Here is a 22,100-nt window from a genome sequence, read left to right on the forward strand (position 1 = left end):
CAAAATGAGCACTCCAACACCCGGAAGCCCAAACACGGAGGTGAAGATGGGGTCCCAGGAGATGGCGATGCTGAGCAACCTTTTGGCTGCTTACACTTTCATTGCAGGTAGGATCAACAATTCATGAGGGATTGTCTGTGATCAGTCGTTTGATTATAGCCCTCACATATTTCTGTGTTGAACAAACATTTCAACACATCAGTGGCTCTAAAATTATACTCAAGTAAAAGTAAAAACTGTCCAATAAGTTACTCAAGTTGGAGTGCAAAAATGTTTCTGGTTTAAAGGCTACCCAAGCACTGAGTAACTGTTCAAAAACCTCTGATTTCATATTTAAAAAGTACATCATCAGACAGAAAACATTGTAAAGTTATGTCCAAATTCAGATTTTTTAAGACTAAAATACAAACATTCAAATAAATTTGCAGTTTGAAGAAGCAGAGAAAGGAGGAGATGCAGAATGTAAATACGGAGGAGGATGAAACCATCGGCTGCCTGTTTAACTCTGAATTGATTGTTGCTTCCCTTTGTTGCAGACCAACCTGAGAGAACAGCTCTCGTGTTCCTCGGCGGTGTGTGTGTTGGTCTCCTGGTCACGCTGTGCGCCATCGTCTTCCAGATACACTGCCGAGCGGACTGCCACTATGGCAACAGCAACGACCTTCAGAATCGCCAAAGGGTCAGACATCACCGTCGCCAGCACCTCTGTCCCCGCCTCAGCTCACAGATTTGCAACCCAGACAACCCCAGTGCTGTGGTTGTGGCCTCTGGAGTGACTGGGAACACTGGGGACTGTGAGCCAGAGGACTGGGATGATACGCCTGACCTGTCGGCACGGGCACGCAGGCGCTCGAGAGAGCTCTGTTGAACGCCACCATGTTCACATCTTCTGAGGGTATCTGTCACAGAAACACTTTTTAATGGTCTTTTATAGTCTCCTTTAATCAATCAATAAATCAATCAATCAATCAAGTTTATTTGTACAGAACATTTCAGCAGCAAGGCCATTTTTTAAATTATATTTTACATAATAAGAACACAAAGTTACAAAGTTTACAACATTACATTTTGATGAGTGTCAACACGAACATCAGACACATTAAATATGTTGGTCAATGTTTCATTTGTTATGTTCAAAAGAAACTCTAAACAGGTGAGTTTAATGAAAAACGTTATGTTACAAATATGCATTCAAGCTGCAAGTGTAAATTCAGCTGTTGTCACCTTTGATTAAGATGCGTTAAAGAGCTTAAAATAAACAAATCTTTTAATAAACTGATCTCACACTGTAAGTTCTTTATTCTTTGGGGAAAAATAGGAGGTCAACTATGCAAAATTTACTTTTTTCACATTTTTCTTCTTCCATTTGGGATTCAACTGCCTCTAAAATCAGCCCAACGCTTAAAACACAGACATCTGTTTTATGGCTGTAAGTTAATGTCTTTTGGTGTCTGGAAAATGAGCCATTTCAAAAACCTTCTAATTGTTAAGTCAAATTGTGTGCTGTCACCTTGCAACATCAACCGAGCCCAGCCCGTCACCTAGCAACCAAAGCATAATTCCAACACTTTTGGTCAGCTGGTTTTACTGCTTTATGTGATGTACAATGGCTGCTGGAAAAGTTACAAGTTTTGTTGTTGACTGACTTCAAAAAACAGCTCTGAATTTCTAAATTGGTGAAATGATATAGTTAATGTAGGAGATACGTTTATGTCTTGTTTAACCACAACAGTATAGGGTCACAACTTGAAGATTTAGGACGAAAAGGTTGTTGTAGGCATCTGTAAGGGTTCAGCAAGAGAAACATGTTAAATGTGTGTGAATTGTTCAATCCAGTGTGTTAAAAACTGTAATGACACAAACATAATCAAACATTGAGGCAGGACTAAGAATAAATGGTTTGAGACCTTTTTTAGTAAAACTCTAAAAAAATAACTCATCAAATGGATGAAAATGATTCTTTATGAAAATGTTTTCTTGTTGGGTCTGAGTTTAGCTCTGATTTTCTGGGTTTCTGCACACAGTCCAACTTTATGTGATAAATGAAACGAAATGTTAAGTTCTAAAAGTAAATCAGAAGATATGTGTTTCAGAGTGTCTGTTTGTGTGTCTTTAGAGCTGGACCGGGCCCAGCGACTGGAGGAGCGGGAACGGGTTCTTCGAGAGATCTGGATGAATGGACAACCAGACATCAGCACAGTGACTCAAAGCCTCAACAGATATTACTGATGGAAAACCAGAACGACAGATACAGACCGGGAAGAAAACAAAGCGCAGGCAGTCAGATGGAGGACTGGTGCAGAAAAATGAACATAAACATGAAACCGTTTCCACGGCAGCAGTGAGCCTCTGAACAATGAGGTAACTCTGGTTTGTTTGGGGCTGAACAAGAAGAGAGGACAGAAATGGATTTTTCAAAGACTGTCTAGCAACAAAACAATTGTCTGTAGCTGATATTTAATGAACTCTGGGTTATGTGACTGCTGCCATTAATTTACTGGGATGTTTTATCTTTTCTGTTTCTTCGGCACTTCTCAGTAGAACATGAAAAGGAGCAGAAGGGAATAACAATCCAGAGTCCACAGCTTGATTTTGTAGAATAATGTTGCACTTTTCTCTGCTGACCCTATATTGTTTGTGAACCTGCAATAATCAAAGTGTTGCAACTTGATACTTTTATATTGAAGGGCAACTTTCTCTTCCAAGACGATCATGGAAACTCTATCACAAACATGGTGATATGAATACTGGTGCTTTTACTGCTGCATTTCAATTTAATCTAGTTGCACACTGAATGACATCAGACACATGAAGCACTGAGGATCATCACCTCTGTTGCATCACTTTATTACAAAGAATGATTAACTTAAATTGAATATTTTATTAACCTTGTTTTGATGTACTGATTAAACTGCTGTATGTAAGACATTAAAATGGTGGCTTTGCAGTTTTTTTTAAAAACACAAAGTAGACCTATTATGCAAAATTCACATTTTGCACATTATTGTACAAGTTGTACAATAATGTGCTTAAAATAAATGCATTTATTTAATTTGTGTGGCTTATAGAATATCAGTCAATTGAATCAGTTTCAGAGTATGCAGACAATTCTTGTTTTTAGAACATAAAATGAAAATCTCTGATGCGTTATTAATCAACCTTAAAAAAAAGAAGAAAAAAATTTAAAATGAGTATTTGAAGCGCTAAAATTTATATAAACTCATGCAGGTGATGAGGGTATGGATATTTTGAACCAGAACAACCAAGAAGAAAAATTGTAAAAGTGTGTAAAGTTCGTCACCTGGTGTCGAAAAAGTGCAACTGGATACTTTCGACCTCTTTTTTTCATTCTCTTTTTTATTTATTTTTTATAAACGTTACTAAGTTAATTCAGGTCAAATTTTAAGTACAAATATAATGAAAACAATCTAAGCTAACTAGCACCAGATAAACAAACAACAAAATCCCAACAAAGTGCTAATGTAAATACAGCTAAAAAATTTCAAAACAAAAAAATAAAGACACTCCAACGAACTGGGAGTAAACCAGTCCCATTTGGGAATGTCAAGAAATGGGCAAAATAAGACAAGAAAAAACTGTCCTAGACACAAAGTGGATTCCGGTTAATTACTACGCTAACAAACAAGGAGGTGATCTGGAAGAAGTTAACTGAGGACATCTAGCGGTGATGGGGTGAAACAGCACATTTTTGTCGTTGACTTCTTCTTTTCAGTTAGTTTTATTTCTCTTACACAACTTTTTAAACATTTACTTATGGCTAAACAATAATCGATGTCATGTATGTGCTCCAAAAGCAAGAATGTTTAGCTTGAACCGAAATGGAAGCCGTTTGCAAAGTGAAAATCGCTAGCCAGTGCGGCCATCTGATTGGACAGCTCGCTCAATGATTGGCTGTCGAGCTGCTCAACTTGCTCAACGGCGCTCAGTGATTGGTCGGCATAGAGCCTTTGCTGTAAGCTTTTTCTGACTCTTTCATTAATATATCTTTTGTGAAAGATGACACTGAATCGCAATGTGCCAGAGGTATTATGAAATGTACAAGTTTTCCCCCATGTTTAAAGTGTGAAAAGCAGGGTGCAAGTCGTTAGTGCCCCCCGGTGGCAGCAAAAGCGTACAGCACCTGGTATTTCCAATCCTGAGGTTTTTGACAGTTTTCTCACATGCAACTGCAGTTAAAGCAATCAACTGTTGAAGTCCTGAAATGTTTCAGTGAACAATTGTTGTCTAGTCAGTTGTTTTTCAGAGGGGATTTCAATATGAGGTTTGTAAACTTGGTGGAAGAGACGCCGAGATTGACAGCAGCTTAATGATAGCTGTAATACTGAAAACACTGCTGGTGACAATAAAAAACCGACAGAAACAAAATTCACGGTTCTCTCGCTGCCTTGTGAATTAACAAATCAAGGAGCCGTCGTACTGACGTCACCGAATGCAGTTGGGGGTCAGGAAGTAAATGCAGCCCATTTATCAATGTTTGTTTGGACTATTTCCATAGACAGAAAGATAAACGCTATTTTTGTGTTTTGAAAGTAGTTGGTCACACGGGAGTTAATTTGAAAAAACTTGCTATAAAAAGATGAGAAAAGTGGATCAACAATCTAAGCTAAAAACAGGAGGTGTGGAAAATACAATACCAGAGTTTGCAGCGCCCACTTTTTAACAGGTAGGGATCGCATCATTTAAATTGTATTTTCAGATATTTTATTGAACAATTACTTATAAAGATAAACATTCATATATGAGTTAACATGTGAATGTTAACTTGCATATGAAGTAAGTTAACATTTCCCCACGCTGCATGTTTTTGATGGGATTTCTGATCACGTATGGTTGGCCTACATAAATCTAGAAACCCTAGAATATTTAGCCTGGCTTATTTAGCTAAATATAGGCTAAATAAACCAGAAATATCTCTGGTAATTTAACTTTACAAACAGCACCCATAATTATAAACCAGGTCTGTTTTGGATTGTACAAGATAGAAGTAAGAAACAAATAGTATGCATCACAAATATCTTACAATGGGTCAATATACAGCTGTGGAAAAAATTAAGAGCCAACGGCATTGAGCCTCATTAAAAACCTCCTGGTTATTCCACCAAATATTGATTTCTGAACTCTTCCTGAGTTAAAACATCAGTTTTGTTGTTTCTAAATTAACATGTACTGTTTTCTGTGTATTATTTGAGGTCTGAAAGCTCTGCATCTTCTTCCTTATTTTCACCATTTCTCATTTTCTGCAAATAAAAACTACATTTTTGCTTGGAATTTCGGAGACACGTTGTCAGTAGTTCATAGAATAAAAGAACAATGTTCATTTTACTGAAAGATAAACCTATAAAAGTAAAATCAGAGAAGCTGATCATTCTAAGAGGTCTATCAGTTATTCCAGAGCTGTATATAAGTATAACCAGGTGAAGTTAAATCTCAATATCCAAGGTGAAGTCACTTTTATTCCCTTTCTTTGTCTAAAGCGGGTTTCGAAGTGTCCAGCAGGTGGCACTGTGGAGTAAGTGGGCTTCTTAGTTCTAAGCGTTAAGCCGCATATAAGTGCCGTCATATCTGCGGAAGAAGCGTTGGTCCCGATCTGAAGTTGCAAAGGTAACAGAAAAAAACTTCCTAACTTGGTAAGCTGACCTAGGAGTAATCTGTAATGTTAGAAAACAAATAATTAGTATAAGCTTTGTACTGTAAAATTTACTGGTCGATTTTCCTTTTTTTTTTTTTTTTTTTTTTTTCAGCAATGAGGTTTTATTTTAATTCATTTATGCCCGTGAGCAGTGAGATCTGGCCCATTGAGGAGATTACGTAGCTCTGTGAAGGCGTGAGAGTTTAATATAAACATATGAACCGATTTCTGAGGTTGTGGCTCCTATATTGTTTGTTCAACCTGTTTTGTGTATTTGTGTTGTTCAGAGGGGAGATGAATTGTCCAGTGTCCAGGGTGAGAATCGGCTTCACTCTGGACAGGCTGTTGGTCGTTTGGAAGGGAGTTTGTTGATTTCTTTGAGGTCCTTTAAAATGCTATACATGTTTAAAGTAATGTTTCTTGCAAGGTTGTATGTTGTTGTTTTTTTCTAAATGTATAGGATGCTTATGTTGTGTTTTAGCAAGCCCACTACTGATGTCTTTTTCTGGTGTCAACGTTTTCATTTGTGATTCTCAAGTTAGGAAAATTTAATTTTTGTTTTTAGAAAAGCCGTTTGAATTATTTGTTTTGATAACACCTTTCACGAGTTTCTTTATTTTGTTATTATTAAATCAAACCAAAATTAATAACTGTTCCATCTGAGGACAGTCGGGAAATAAAACCCACTTACGTTTTTCAGTTGGATGTGTTTGGCTCATTTGTCTACACTTGGTCACATAAATATAATTAAAGTCGTGCTGGTGTGTCCGCATCGTGCTGTGTTGCTTTAACGGGACGGTCGGGCGGTGACGGTGGGACGGTGGGACGCAGAGCTGCCGCAGCTGGACCGGGTGGGAGCAGAACCACCCCGGCCTGCATTCACCCATCTCTGTGAATCCGAGGAACCGATCATCTTTTTCACGCCACCATGAGGGATTACACGGACACCCCGAGCAACGGAGGAGGCTACATGCCGTGTTGCCAAGTTTGCGTTTTCGTTTTTACCGCATTCCTGATCGTTGCGGAGAGGACGGCCGGTGAGTGTTACCTGGGACACGCTCATATCTCACTCCGTCCGCTGTTTTCTCTACACAGGGTAGATAGAAACCCGCGTGTTTGCTGTGTTGATCTTATAATAATCGGTTCTGGTTGCGTTATGTTTGCAGTGAGATGCAGGTTTGCTCCGCTTTGAGAGCCCGTGTGGATGCGGGGCGCCACAGACAGGATTCAACATCAGCATCAGCGGCTCTGAGTTTTAAACTCATTGTCACTTTAAAGCTGGCCTGTGTTGTTATGAACAACAGACTGCAGCGGGATCTGCAGAGTGTTCCCTATTTTTAAACCTACATGCATCAAGACTGCTGACTCATGTCAGCGTGTTCCCCGCCTTTAAGTCTCATCTTTAAATGGTCTGTGGGATATTTTGTGATGGAGTCCAAGAGGAGCCATGTTGTTATATTTTAGCGCTCTTTCTGGATGGATGAGGGGATGGGCGTTTACCCCGGGATGGGGCCTAATTTGGCAGCTCAGAGGTTCAGATTACATGTATGGAGGAATGCGGGGAGGCAGAACTGCGGGAGGATGATGATGATGATGATGATGATGATGATGATGATGATGCAGAGAGGTTTGAGCAGCTGCTGTCACTAATGAGATGTTGAAGAGAGGACATTCAAACTCAATCTGGACAGTCATGACAGACAGGATTTCCCAAACACCGCAGCGTGTTGCTCAAATTACTGTCACTTACATGTAAACCTGGAGGATAAATCAGTAGAATCAGTTGCAAAATTAAACAAAACAGCCCAAAATGTTGTGACGAACTAATTTAGGGACTTTCTAATATAAATTAGGAATAGAGTTGTATTGTTTATCATTTATTATGATACATTTCTTATGATAAGAATTGTGATTTACTGTTGTCATAAATTTCAATTAATACTGATTAAAACAAATTGTCAGGATTGCAATTTGTTCTTTTTTTCTCTACTGTTTGTTAAACCAGTGTATCAACAAATGACAATACATTTTAAAATTTGATTAAATGTAATTACTGTGTGCAGTTTAATGATACAAATCACACTTTTTTGTCGTAAAGAAGAACTTGTTTTTCAAGAGTATTTGTGTTTGTGGGTCTGTGAATGCAAACAGTTACCTAAAGAATATCACAATAGTACCACAAAATATCCCAGCAATATTTTAAGTCCATCTCTATATCCACTCTGTTACAAACTGTTTGTATGTAAATGTCATAAAACTTCTAGAGTTTCCTGGTTTTCTGCTGTAATCCAGCAGCAGAACTCAACATGTTACAGAATGCATGTTGCTTTACACTAAAATTAGTTATTTAATATGATTTACTAGATCAATAACAGTAAGTATGTTTTGGAATCATATTTATTTCTCTAATTTATAATCCTCCACAGAAGACCGAGTAACACAAATTACAAATTCAAAGGTCACTGCTTACAAATGTGTAAAGTGAGGATCACATAATTTTCAGTTATAGTATTTATATGTTACTCCAGCATAAACACCAGGAGTAATATATATATATATATATATATATATATATATATATATATATATATATATATATATATATATATATATATATATATATATATATATATATATATATATATATATATATATATATATATATATATATATTCTCCTTTATTTATTGTGTTTTCTGTGTTTTTCCCAGTGATCTATTGCTTTGTGTATTACATTTGGATTGGCCACAACTACTGCTATGCTCATCTTGCTGGCTTCACTGCACTCTTCCTGCTCCCAGGTAAAAAACACAAATCAAACCAAATGAATCCAATTACAGCCAGAGAGTGAAAACTTCACTTTTTTTTTTTTTACTTTTATTCCCCTGTGTGTTTGCAGGTTGGGGTCCACAGTGGCTCAGTTATCTGTGGTATCGCTCAGATGGAAAAATCCCCAGGAAATCTCTCAGATGGACTCACATATTACACCTGGGTATCTTTAAAAGGTGGGCAGACTTTACAAAGCTGTACATTTATTTCATTTAACCTTATGTCTGATCGTTGGTTGCCATGTTTGTCCCCGGCAGACTGTGGGACTGTATGCGTCTCCCGGATGAGGATGTTTATGGAGAAATCATGCAGCAGGCTGATGTATCAGCGTTACGTCTGTTTGAGGCCTTGGTGGTCACGCTCCCCGAAACGCTGCTCCAGACCTACGTACTCATCTGTACCGACATAGGAGTCCGCTCTCCTGGTGAGCCGAACGCGAAGACCGCAGTGTGTGATTGGTGTGTGTGGCTGAATGAAGACAGCAGAACAGCTCAAAACGTTTAAATGTTGTCAGTTACCCTCAACAAAATTTAAATTTCAGAAAATTTATACTTTAAATTGTAATAAAGAAAAAAAGCTGCAACAAAATCTAATCTGGAATATAATTTTTGATTGAGCTTGAGAGGTACTTTGGCTACGTTCGCTCCGCAGCTTGAAGTGACCCAAATCAGATTTTTTCCCCCGTGGCCGTTCACACTTCTAGATACATGCAACACTTGTATGTGTTCCCCAGTGTGAACCGCAGAGCCCTGCATGCGCAGTAGAGGGCGCAATAACTCCCTGCTCTTTCCTCCCTGCAGCCTCGGTGTGTTTTGCTGTGTGTTTGCTGTCTCTGGCCTGGGCGCTGGTTCTGTACGCCAGATCCTGCTCACTCATCAGACCGGGACACCTGCACATGACTCCAGCTGCCATTCTTTGCCGACTCCTGTGGAGGGTGGGGATTATTCAGCACACATGTCTGAAGCTCACAGCAGTCGTTTTTGTTTTCTATGTGTAAAGATGCATTCTGTGTTCATTCAGGTTGGCATGTTGGGATCTCGGTTTGCTGTGCTCATGCTCTTCACACGCATCTTCAAGCAGTGGGTCCTGGGAGTCATTGGTAAGCCAAGACCTCATGCTGAGGTCCAGTTACTTTGGTATAAGAGTAACTTGTTCTTCAGTAAGAGTAGCAGTACTTCAACCTATTTTAATCAAGTGAAAAAGTAAAAAGATCAGTATTGGTAAGGCTCAGGTACCGAGTAACTGATCAAAACACCAATTATATTTGAAAATTACATCATCAGATGGACAAAAATACATTTTGAACATTTTGATATTTTAAAGATCAAAATGAAAAGCATTTTAAAATAACATATTTGCAAAATAACAAAATCAGTAAAAAATATTTTACAATTTCTTTCAATATAAAACTTATGAAGTTTTAACAAAAGCTGCAGGTGTTGGTGAATGTTTGACTAAAATAACAACTAAATGACTAAATGGGGTAGAGAATCCAGAAAATTTGCTCAAGCAAGAGTAGAAATATTTCAGAATAAAATTACTCAAGTAAAAGTAAAAAGTACAGCGTAGAAAAATACTTCTTAACATACAACTCCATATTAGTGCCATTGTATAAAGAAAAAACAAGGAGGGATAAATTTTCTCCAGAAAACTCAGAAATCTTGTAGAAAAAAATTGGAAATTTCAAAAGTCAAAATTTTCTACTGATAAAGATAAAACAATTTTGAGTTTTTAAATTCAGAAACGTCCAAACTTTTTCTAGAACATTTCTGAGATCTCAAAATTAGATATTTAATTTTGACAAAAATGTTCACTTTCTCAGTGGCCCTAATACGCTGTTGTACAGAACAGTTTATCATTTCTCCCAGCCTACGTTTAAACGTTTTACTTCATATTTATAAGGTGTTTGAAACTGACTTTGGAAGTGTGTGTTTGTGGCAGGTGTGCACTGGCTGGGTGCAACTTTCTGGATGGTGTCTCAGCAAACCGACGTCATCCGTTCAACGAGCCGATGGAGTATTTTCAACCTCGTTCTGGGAGCCGTTCACGTCTTTCTCTTCCTCAACGTGAAGTACGGTCCGTCCAGATACCGCATGGCTGCGTTTTACCTGGTACGTCTGTCTGCCAGCTCTTCTCTCTCTTCCTGGAAACATTGTGACAACCATGATTTATTTTGGAAATAGGAAGTGTTTTATTTTGAAGAGTTCTTAACCAGATCTGATTTTGTCTTTGGTCGCTTGCTTGTCTTCTATTGCTGGGATACGAAATATCCGTTGACGTTGCTCCTCCCGTGAGCCACTGAAATTTTAAAGCCTTTTCAACTTTTATAATTTCCATTTAAAGGTTGAAATTTTCACAACCTTTAATTCATATTATTTGGATTTCATTATGACATAATTACAAATAATTATGTCATAATGAAATCCAAATAATATGTTGGGATCTGTTGAAAGACAGACCCCAATGTGATAGCATTAGTGTAGTGGCAGAAATCAATCAATCAATCAATCAATCAATCAATCAATCAATCAATCAATCAATCAATCAACCAATCAACCAATCAATCAATCAATCAATCAATCAATCAATCAATCAATTTCATTCATAAAGCACCCATTACACTAAAAGCAGCTCAAAGTGCTGCACAGATCAATAAAACCAATTTCCCATCTCAGCCCCACATGGAAAAATCACACCACTGCATGGGAAATGCACAAACTGAGCAGAAACGATTCAATTCAGGACATACAGTTAAGAAGATGGGTCTTTATCCTGCTCTTAAAGACAACAACGTTTTGTGAAGCCATCAGGTTCTCTGGCAGACCGTTCCACAAACTGGGGCCATAATACTGGAAAGAAGCCTCACCATAAGTGTGAGTTCTAACTCTTGGAACGGTTCATAATCTGTTGCCAGAGGACCTCAGAGTCTGCAGGGGTTCATAAGGTAAAGCAGCTCTGCAAGATAAGACGGTGCGAGATCATTAAGACATTTAAAAACCAGTAAAAGAACCTTAAAATCAGTCCAGAGACGTACTGGGAGCCAATGCAATGATTTTAAAACAGGTGTGATGTGAGGCTGCCTTCTGGTCTCGGTTAGCACACGAACTGCAGCGTTTTGTAACAGCTGAAGGCTGTGCAGAGTTTTTTCAGGGAGACCAGAAAGGAGGGCATCACAACAGTCTATACAGCTGGAAGTAAACGCATGCATAGTGTTAGTGAGGGAGAGAATAGGACAAACTCTGGCTATGCTTTCAGGTAAAAATCTTGTTTTAAATATTTATTTAATATGTATAAAAGTGAGCTCAGAGTCAAGAAGAACGCCCAGGCGTCCGACTCTGTTTGAAGGTTTAAAAGATGCAGTTTTTAATTTTGGAAGAATAGTTTCCTTCTGATCCTCTGATCCAGTGATTAAAACTTCTGTTTTGTCCTGGTTGAGCTGAGCTGAATCCACAACTCTGGTGGAAAATTCTGTAAGCAAGTAACCAAGTTAGAAAACTATTTGTCTTTCACTTCCCAGATCTGGCGTTTGTTTAATAATGGCAGCAATAAAACCTCTGTTAAAAGAAAGCATTGTTTGCAGTGGATAAACAAGGCAGATTACAAGAAAATTAATCTTCGTGGCCCAAATGCAAATCGCTACATGTGGAGTAAGTCCCTAACATTCCTTCCATAAAATAGGGTGGCAGCAACTTCATGCTGCAGGGATGTGTTTTTAATCATATGTAGGAAAGCTGGCAATTTCAAAGAAATTGTCTTTCTGATCTCAACCAGGAAGACATAAGAGAAATGCTTTGTGTACAATGCTTTTACACAAAGCATTGTAAAATATACGCACGAGAGACAGTAAGGTCTAATTTGTTACTCGAATTTCAACCCCCACTACAATCCACAGGTCATGTTTTTTGAGAACGCTCTTCTTCTTCTGGCCTCCTCCTGGTTTTTTGCGATGGTGTCCTGGGACACTGTGGGGATCCCGGCTGCAGTCTTCTGCAGCTTCCTCATTGGTAAGGCATGCAAAACTTTCTGTTTTCCCTGAATGTTTTTAATGAAAGTCTACCTTTTGATGAGTGCTTTCCATCTGCAGGTGTGATAGCGTTGGTGCTGTACTACCGTTTCCTGCATCCCAAGTCTTTTGAGATCTTCCAGAGTATTCGCCACAGGGGGATCGGTGGGGCTTGCATGGAGCGAGGATCTACACTCTCACTGGAGGAGAAAGTCGAGCCCAATTTCCATCACCGTACAACATTGTCTGGTTGGTGATTAACCTGTCTGCATATTCATCTTTGTTGTAACTATTTATATATTGTGCGTTAAATAATTATTTTATTCTTTTACTGTCTAATTTGACCTATTTTGCTTGAGTTCCAGATGTGCCATTTTTTAAAAATCCATTTTACTTTTTTAAAATTATTTTTGTTTAACCAAAACATGTTTAAAAACTTTATTTTCAGGAGGTGGGACCCTGATGGACCTGCCCATCCAATGGGAAGGCTGGAAGCATCACCACTGGCTGCTGATTCGTTTAGCTCTTAAGACAGGAGACGTTTCAAGGATCTGGTCAGCGTACGGAGAAGGCGGACTGGCCGGACTCATGGGTCTCCCGGAAGAGATTCACTCCCCTGATGTGCATCATGTACCCCGGGTTTGTTGCTCTCCTGAACTCTTGGTCTCCATTTAATGATTAAATTTAAAGTGCATTCACACCAGCCCCGTTTAGTCCGTTTTAATCAAACTCTAGCTTGTATACAGCTTGGGTAAATACAACCAAAACAAATGCCAAAGTCTAGCGCTAGTAGAAGAAATGACTCATAGTCTTTTACCAATGACAAAAGAGAAATAAAACAACCCGACTCCATTTTTTGCTTACATTTAATGATGCAGGAAGTGTCTTCTTCAGTGGTTCTTGGTGTAGTGCCACCTCAGGCGAAGGGTGAAACAGGTTATTAAATTAATTTGGTTTGTTTGACACCAAACTGCACCAGCTAAAAATGTAGCAAATGTTGCAATATGGGCCCCTAATCCAACCAATTGAAGACTCTCATAATTTTACCTTTCTTTTAAGTTACAACGGTTACAAAGTTACAAAGTGTGATCTTTATTGCTGTTTGTGTTTGTGGATTGAGGAAAAATGTCCTCCCTTCCAGACAAGATTGGCTTATTTTGAAATAATGTAATGGTTTTTATTTTTATTCCAATTTGTCAGGTTCCACCTCCTCAACCGAGAGTTCTTCAAATCTCACACCCAGTTCCTCAACCAGCCCCTCCAGCTCCTCCACCGCTGGTCGTCCAAACTCCTCAGGCAAGATATTCTGTCAGAAACCTTGAATTGAAACCTAGTTGGAGTGAAATTGATGAAAGATGAAAACTGCGTGTATCTGTGTTGATTGCAGTTGCCAGCTTTAGCTGTCTTTTCTGTGCAGGTGAGTGAAGTCGTCCAGCCACCTAAACCAGCTCACAGCAACATTGTGGCCCGACCAGTGAGAAAAGCTCCTCCCACAACCATCAAGGACATGAGGTTTCCAGAGATCATCCCTTTCCAGGAGGTCATTCCTGAGGAAACCACAGAGGACGAATTAAGCGCCGCTCCATCAGATGATAAAGGTGGGAAACCAGAAGCACTGTTATAAAGTGTTTGGCCATGAGGGGGCAGTAGAGGCAAGCTGTAAATGCTGCATAATGAAAGAATAGATGCCTCATGGACCTCTCCACTCAGCGTCATATGTTTGGCAGGAGCATTGACGTATCAGCACATTTAATCCATCCTAGTACAGTTTTTTTTTCACTAGAAACCTGATTCAAAGAACTTTCCATCCATCCATCCATCCATCCATCCATCCATCCATCCATCCATCCATCCATCCATCCATCCATCCATCCATCCATCCATCCATCCATCCATCCATTTTCTTTACACCCTTCGTCCCTAATGGGGTCCGGAGGGTTGCTGGTTCCTCTCCAGCTGCGTCCCGGGCGAGAGGCAGGTTCACCCTGGACAGGTCGCCAGTCTGTCGCATCAAAGAACTATCAAAGCTACAATTACAAAGATTTTAATTTTTTTTAAGCATTTTTGAATTGTAATGATTCATGGTTCAGCATATTTAAATATGCTTAGTGGGGGAACAATAGAAAAGGAATAGAATATTCTGATATTGATGTATGATGAGCATTTTACAAAGCACACACCCATAAATAATTAAAAAAATATATATGAATACATATTTATATAAATATACAAACACAAATAATTACTAATATTGAGTAATATAGGCTATCCATGTTTATATGCACACACACACACACACACACACACACACTTCTTTCTTACGTCATGTCTTTAGGAAACATTGAAACCAAAAAACGGGAGATTTGGACATAAATATGGTATAGTAATATTCTAATCACAAAAAACGCCAAAATAATATGTCTGTACTTGTGAAACGTTGTCTGTCAAACCCTCACATCAATAGTCTGTCGATCCAAACAACAATATCCTGCAATGCTGAGGCATCTTCTGCTGTTTTGGTTGAGCAAAGTAGGAGGGACAACCGCTCCAAGATGGCCGCCGTATTTTCTGCGCCGGAGCAGCCAATGCTGGGACTGCTCTTTTATTATGTCTATGAATGTACACCCTTCACCCGTAAACAAGGGTGACTGACAGCACTAAGACCCGCCTGCTGGCTCTGATTGGTTGTTTCTAATTAACACTGGGAAAAGGCAGAGGAGCTTGATTGTTTTTCACAGATTATCTGTCTTATTGTCACGACAAGGTGACAGTTTCAACAAATATGTCAAAAATATTTTTTTTATAAAAGTTATGTACTGCAGCTCTAAATAAGAAATGCAATTAAAATGACACATGAATACTATAGTAATTTTAATATTGTGGTAGAACCACATCATCTTGGCGCCAGAGCTGGATGGTAACAAGTTACATTTACTTGAGTAACTTTTTACTTTTACTTGAGTAATTTTATTATGAAGTATTTCTACTCTTACTTCAGTAAAATTTCTGGATTTTCCACCTACTGAATGAAAAACAAAAATGTATTAACCAAAAATTCACCAGATACAAACACACACCAGTAGTTTTTGTTAAAGTTTCACTAGATTTTTTTATTGAAAGAAACTGATTTGATTTTTTTAATTTACATGAATTATTGTCATGTTTGTCTTTAAAATACCAAAAGTTTTACTGACCTTTATATGTTTCTTTTTTAAATATTAAATAATTGATTAATTTGATCAGTTACTCAGTACTTGAGTAGACGTTTTACCAACATACTGTTTTACTTACTGGAGTAATTTCTTGGATGGCTACTTTCTACTTCTACTTGAGTAAAACCATGTTGAAGAACTTCTACTTTTACCTTTGTACAATTTTTGGGTCCTCTGCCCATCTATGTCTGGCACCAAAACCTTTTATTGAATTTTTTTTTTTACATTTTGTTTAATTACCTTCTTTCTAGTAAGCATTTTATTTTTGGAATGTATGCAATTTTAAGGTGAGTGGAAACGCAGCTTTGGACGTTGACTGTTTTGCTCTAAATCTAAAGGTGACGAGGATTTCCAGAGCGCTGCTTACGGCTCACCGTCTCTGTCCTCTCCTCAACTTGGCGGAAGCCTCCGCCACATCGACAGCAACGCCGCGTCTCTCACGGAGGCGTCCTCCTCCGTGGCGTCTCTGGACATCAAGACGCCTGGCTGGTCCCCTGAGCGCCGCTCTCCTCTCCTGTTGGCCTCCCCAGAGAAGAAGGAGGGAACCCCAGCAGAATCCAACACTACTCTGTATTTCAGCGCAGACGCCCCGTCGCCGTCCAGCGGCAGCTACCTGGGCTGGGGCTCGGAGCTGTCGCCTATTTCCTCCTACAGAAGACCCTATCGGATCAGAGAAGCCCGCTTTGTCACGTCCGCCCCTCGACTGGAGGCTGCAGGTGGAGCTGAAAGCCCCGGCCCGGCGCCGGTTGTTATCATTCCCGCTACTCCCGGCACAACACCGGGTACCACTCCAGGAGGAACACCTGGAGCCACCACACCTGCAGCTTCCACTCCTGGTGCTGCCACTCCTGGTACTCCACTCACACCAGTCATCTCCCATGCTCGCAAACAGATGGTGCAGTTTGTGGACTTTAGAGAGAATTTAGTGTAAAGTAAAGGAAAAGCTAACATTTCCAGTTCAGCTGTTCAGTATATAAAAGCATTCTTGTATTAACTAACTTGTTATGAAGTCTTTTAAGGCAGTCATAGAGTTTATCTATAAAGTATTTATTCTTTTGTGCAGACAGATTATATTACATAAAATAGGATTGTAAACAGATGGCTCTCCCGATATCTGGACAATACACCGATTTGTAAGAGTTAACCCTTTAAGGCAGTGCTTCTCAATTCCAGTCCTCAGGCCCCCCTGCTCTGCATGTTTTAGATGTGCCCCTTTTTCAGAGCAGCTGATCCAAATGATTGCATTACCTGTTCAGCAGGCATCAAGTACTGCATAAGCCTGTTAATCACTCATAGATTCAATCCAGGTGTGTGGCAGCAGTGAAACACCGAAAACATGCAAGGCAGGGGGGCCTGAGGACTGGAATTGAGAAGCGTTGCTTTAAGGTGACCTATTTTGTGTCAGTGGTCAGATTATGATTTATCTATGCGCATTTTCTTTGCACAAAATAATTATTAGATGATGACATTTACTCTGTTATTTTCAGAATGAGGAGTTTTAGGGCCTCATGTCACTTTAAATCCAAATAAGCTGCTGTCCACAATTCAACGTTTACACTCACATGTGAAAATGGTTGAAAACAGATACAGAATTATACAACAGTACATCTTTGAAAAGCATTAGTAGAGCCTCCTGTACAACCAACAAGAATTTATCATGTGGTTTCTGGATGGAAAATCATCAACTTCCTGCAGCCATTGTACAGCATACAGAGTTGAAACCAGTTGACCAAACATGCTGGAGCCCCACTTTGGTTGCTACGTAACAGGCAGGGCTACGTAATACGCAGAACTTAAGTCTGCGTATTAAGTTCTGATGTTGATCCAGCAACCTTACCATTGCTGCTCTGCAAAAACACAAAATCTTACCAAGTATTTTTTGTTTAATTAATAGTGCAAATGTCTTAGCTCACTTGAAATAGGACAAAATCAACGAGTAACTCTTTAGCATAAAATATGAGCTTGTTTAAATTTAATAATTCATCCATCCATCTTCTTCCACTTATCCGGGGTCGGGTCACGGGGGGTAGCAGCTTCAGAAGGGAGGCCCAGACTTCCCTCTCCCCAGCCACTTCTTCCAGCTCCTCCGGAGGAATCCCAAGGCATTCCCAGGCCAGCCGAGAGACATAGTCCCTCCAGTGTGTCCTGGGTCTTCCCCAGGGCCTCCTCCCGGTGGGGAGGAGGCCCCGGGAGGCGTCCAGGAGGCATCCTGACCAGATGCCCGAGCCACCTCAACTGGCCCCTCTCGACATGAAGGAGCAGCGGCTCTACTCTGAGTCCCTCCTGGATGACTGAGCTTCTCACCCTATCTCTAAAGGAGAGCACAGACACCCAACAGAGAAAACCCATTGCAGCCGCTTGTATCCGCGATCTCGTTCTTTCGGTCATGACCCAAAGCTCATGACCATAGATCAGGTACTTAATAATTCCTAAGTATTGATATTAAAAAAGTACTAAATCCAATGGCAGGTTATTTCACTAAAAACCTGCACTTTTTATGCCAATATTAATTAATTATTTGCTTAAAACAAACTCCTCCATCGTGGTGAAAAGCTACTTTTGTCTAATTTCAAGTCTACTAAGATATTTGAATTAGAAGTTAGTATAAAAATGGTAGAAATTTTTGTGGTTGCAGTGTGAGGTGTTGGATTTCTGTTTCTTATCCCGCTGTTTTTTCAAAAACAAAACTAAACATGGCGATCATGATGTTTTGACTGGCTGCTGGCTTCTTTTTGTTTCCGAAGTAGAGCTTAATGTTGGAAACGCCAAAAAATAGTTTAGTAAGTTCTTGAACCAGTTTGGCACTGGTACCAGTTTGGTGAGATGAGACTGAAGAGAGACAGCATCAACTGCCAATACAATATATTTATTTTATCTTGTCATAAAAACTGTTTTTATCTCTTCTATCACTTTTAGCATAAATGTGCTTCTCCATGATCTTTCTGGTAATTTAGTTTAATTTCTGAAGTGATCTCACTCTTATCTTATCTTAGGAAACCACAGATATGGACCTCTTTACATTTCAACGCCGTTAACTCTTTCAAAGCAAAATAATAAAAAAAACAAAATCCATGTAAAGCTTCAGACTTTCACCTGATTGTTGTTTATTATTACTTATATTTTAGTTATGTATATTTCTAAACTTTGACTCAATTCTTTATTAATAAATAATTAGATTTCTTTTCATTTCAAGCTAACAGTCTGCTGTAGGGAAATGACCACAACACTCAGATTTATTTGCTTTCTTGGTTTGTAAAATTAATGACCAATTTTCACAGTTTACTGAAGACTAAGGTCAGAAAACCAGAGATTGAGACAAGGAAGGGAAAGGTAGGGGAAGACAACAAAACAAAACCAGAATGCAATCAAAGTAAAAGAAAAAAACATAATTTAAGAAACAATGAAAAACCCCCTGATTAAATTAGATTAAAAAGTGAATATGTAGGAAAGGGTCAAACAAAAAAATGTAAAATGTTTGAATTGATGTTTTATTCATGTCTTCCATGTTGTTTGTTGTTCATTTTTCATAGCACTGTGATATTATAGCAAACATCTTAATACATCAGTTTTTTTGAACCTGTAAAATAAATGTGTGGTATATTTCACAGGAAGGTAAGCTGCTCTTATTTGAAGACATGAAAACAGAAGATTAGAAAGACATTATAAAATAAAGAAATAACTAAAGTTGACATGCTTTAGGCAGAGCCGATCTATTACAAAGAACAAATCCATTCACAGCATCATCACTGCATGGTTCTCAAAGAAGAATATAGGAAGAAAGGACAGTAATTTGAAAAGACATGCACAGTATTGTAGCTAACATTAATTTGTATGTGTGTGCAACAGCAATAAGGCAGCTTATGCAATGGATATCTCACAGTGCTACAGAGAAAAATACACGCTCATGCTTTACACCAGAAACGCCTCATAGAAATGCTGTCAGCTGCCACACTTGCCTGCTTTCCCTTTGGTACTTAATGAAAATAAGAATGTTGTAAAATATTTTCATTGGGTTTTTATGTGTTCAATTTAAAAAATGAAGGTTTGTGTTGGATGTTTGTGTACAAAGCAGATTTGTGTAAAGTGTATCACTGAAACAAAAACTTGTCTTTTATCTTTCTGAACAAATAAGCATCACCTTATTTGTGCAAGGCTTTACAGGACCTCTTTGGTAGAAGTGACCCATAAAGTGTGTTATTGAAGTGGCAAAAATAAAGAAATTTATCATGAAGCAAGGAAAGCTTTGTTTTATTTCTTTCATTTCTTTATCTATTCTCCAACTATGGTGCACGACCAAGGTCCATTTACCAGTTTAAGGACCCGACTAAAATCCCAATAATGAGCTTTGGTTAAATATAAAACAGACTCTAATGCAGAAAAATGTTGAATTGTTGCATGTCATCCAACTGGAACAGATACAGAGACGTTCACCGTCCAGCGCTGGGCTCCACTCAGCTCACCTTAGGGAGACACCAAGTGAAGCAAAGATTGTAGAGCAAGTTCTGCTTTATTTTCTCCTCATTCTGCTCCCTTTCTAAGGTGTTTCCTGACTTAAACCGTTTATCTTTATTTGTGACCATCATCAGTTTTAAATGTTAAGGTTAAATCAGCATGCAGCTGTGTGCATGTGAGCAGATAAAACAAAGAAAAGACAAACAGTCCTGTTGTCCATAACAGAGTGTTCCTTATGAATTTCTTGCAACATTTCTTGTCTATAAAATCACAAGTTTAATAGTTTCTTTTACAAAGGACATTTTAGTTACATTAATCTTTTTGTTTTTCACAATGTGGCATCAGGGCTCTTTATCTATTTTTTGTACATATGTTTGTTCTTAACTTGATCTTTGTTAGCACATTAACCCCACATTATACCAAACTAACTTTTAGCCACATAAAACTATTGTTTTTTCTTTGATTAGCAGATAAATATGTAATCTTGTTTCTAATTAGTCAAATCACAAACTGTTACTCGACGGTTCGTTTTGTTGCTCCTCATCATTTCTCCCTGGTTTCTTCATGGTCTCTCCATGTCTCTGGTTAGGGTTTATTTTTATCCCTTGGACTTTGTGTATATTTAGTAAGTTTGATTTTTAATTGAATCTATGACAGAACTTTTACATCTCCTGCCTGCTGCATTTGGGTTGACACTTCAACCACACATCATGACAGATGGTGGTAATGCATTGGACTTTAAAGCCACTCTGTCCATCGTGGTCATTTTGGAATGAATATATGTAATGTAAACATTTAAATATAAATGTTTTTATTGCCAAAATATTTGCTGGAAATGATGCATATTGTGTATCTAAAGTCATAGCAATGACGTCAGTAAATACCTGTCAAAATATTACCACTGATGCATGATGTCCACTTTAGTGGACAGGTGATCATTTGTAATTTCTCCAAATACAAACTTGTTAATTTTAAACTGCATCAGTAGTGTTAGTCTTTAGGGGTTGCTTCATGTCACAATATATTTTTTACCTGCAAGAGTTTCTACAGTAGAAGGAAGGACTGGATATTCCTCAGTGGTTTAGTATGCTTTTTCATCTGTCGGCCATATTGGATTCAACTAAATTTTCTTGCACTTGCAATGGATGGCCAGTAGTAGTATAAACACAAGAAAATGGCTTTTGGATGGCTGTCCATTGTCCACTATGCATGAAATGGGTTATATAAAAATAATGGCTTGTCTGAGATACTAACAGGATGGTGTTTCTCAGTTATAAAATATATTAGGAGATATGCACCAGCAGCACCCCTCTTGACCACACTGGGGACAAAGGTGTAAGAAAATTAATGCATGGGTAGCATTGACACTAGCATGGAGACTGGCATGGAGGCTAGTGTCAATAGATACTATACTAGCCATGGAGGCTAGCATAGTCTAGCCATGAAGGCTAGCATAGTCTAGCCATGAAGGTTAGCATAGTCTAGCCATGAAGGTTAGCATAGTCTAGCCATGAAGGTTAGCATAGTCTAGCCATGAAGGTTAGCATAGTCTAGCCATGAAGGTTAGCATAGTCTAGCCATGAAGGCTAGCATAGTCTAGCCATGTCAATAACCTCCTTGCTTGTGTCCATGCTAGCATAGACACTAGTATGGAGGCTAGAATGACTAGAATTAGCATGGAGGCTAGCTCTCCCACACTTTGAAATCCTCTGGGCTTCATGGAAGATCAAGTTTTGTATTTTGTTGTTTATTTTGTAATGATTGATTGGAACATGTCATATTTATTTCTAGACTGATTGAGAGTAATATTTGTTTTTGTTTCATATTTTTAATGTTGTGGCCTGATTTTAGCCTTTTACTAACAATTGTGTTAATTTCCGTTTTTTGTTGTAATTTTGCATTTACAACAAATGCAAATGCTCTTCACCACACAGCACTGTAATATTGTTCTTTTT

General features: G+C 38.6%; 1 protein-coding gene and 1 pseudogene across 1 annotated transcript; both read left to right on the forward strand.

Moving 5' to 3' along the window:
- The first annotated feature begins 4 nt into the window (after positions 1 to 4).
- Positions 5 to 2,866, forward strand: LOC122844234 (annotated as a pseudogene).
- A 3,594-nt stretch (positions 2,867 to 6,460) lies between these two features.
- LOC122821040 (XK-related protein 5-like) lies at positions 6,461 to 19,933 on the forward strand. The gene is made up of 13 exons (XM_044098878.1): positions 6,461 to 6,687; positions 8,361 to 8,450; positions 8,549 to 8,654; positions 8,736 to 8,902; positions 9,279 to 9,412; positions 9,499 to 9,577; positions 10,420 to 10,589; positions 12,371 to 12,482; positions 12,563 to 12,730; positions 12,930 to 13,120; positions 13,682 to 13,777; positions 13,899 to 14,079; positions 16,032 to 19,933. Exons 1-13 carry the CDS (start codon positions 6,579 to 6,581, stop codon positions 16,622 to 16,624), a joined length of 2,196 nt encoding a protein of 731 aa, XP_043954813.1. The 5' UTR covers positions 6,461 to 6,578; the 3' UTR covers positions 16,625 to 19,933.
- The last annotated feature ends 2,167 nt before the right edge of the window (positions 19,934 to 22,100 follow it).

This window comes from Gambusia affinis, linkage group LG02, assembly GCF_019740435.1.
Source record: "Gambusia affinis linkage group LG02, SWU_Gaff_1.0, whole genome shotgun sequence".
Taxonomy (NCBI): domain Eukaryota; kingdom Metazoa; phylum Chordata; class Actinopteri; order Cyprinodontiformes; family Poeciliidae; genus Gambusia; species Gambusia affinis.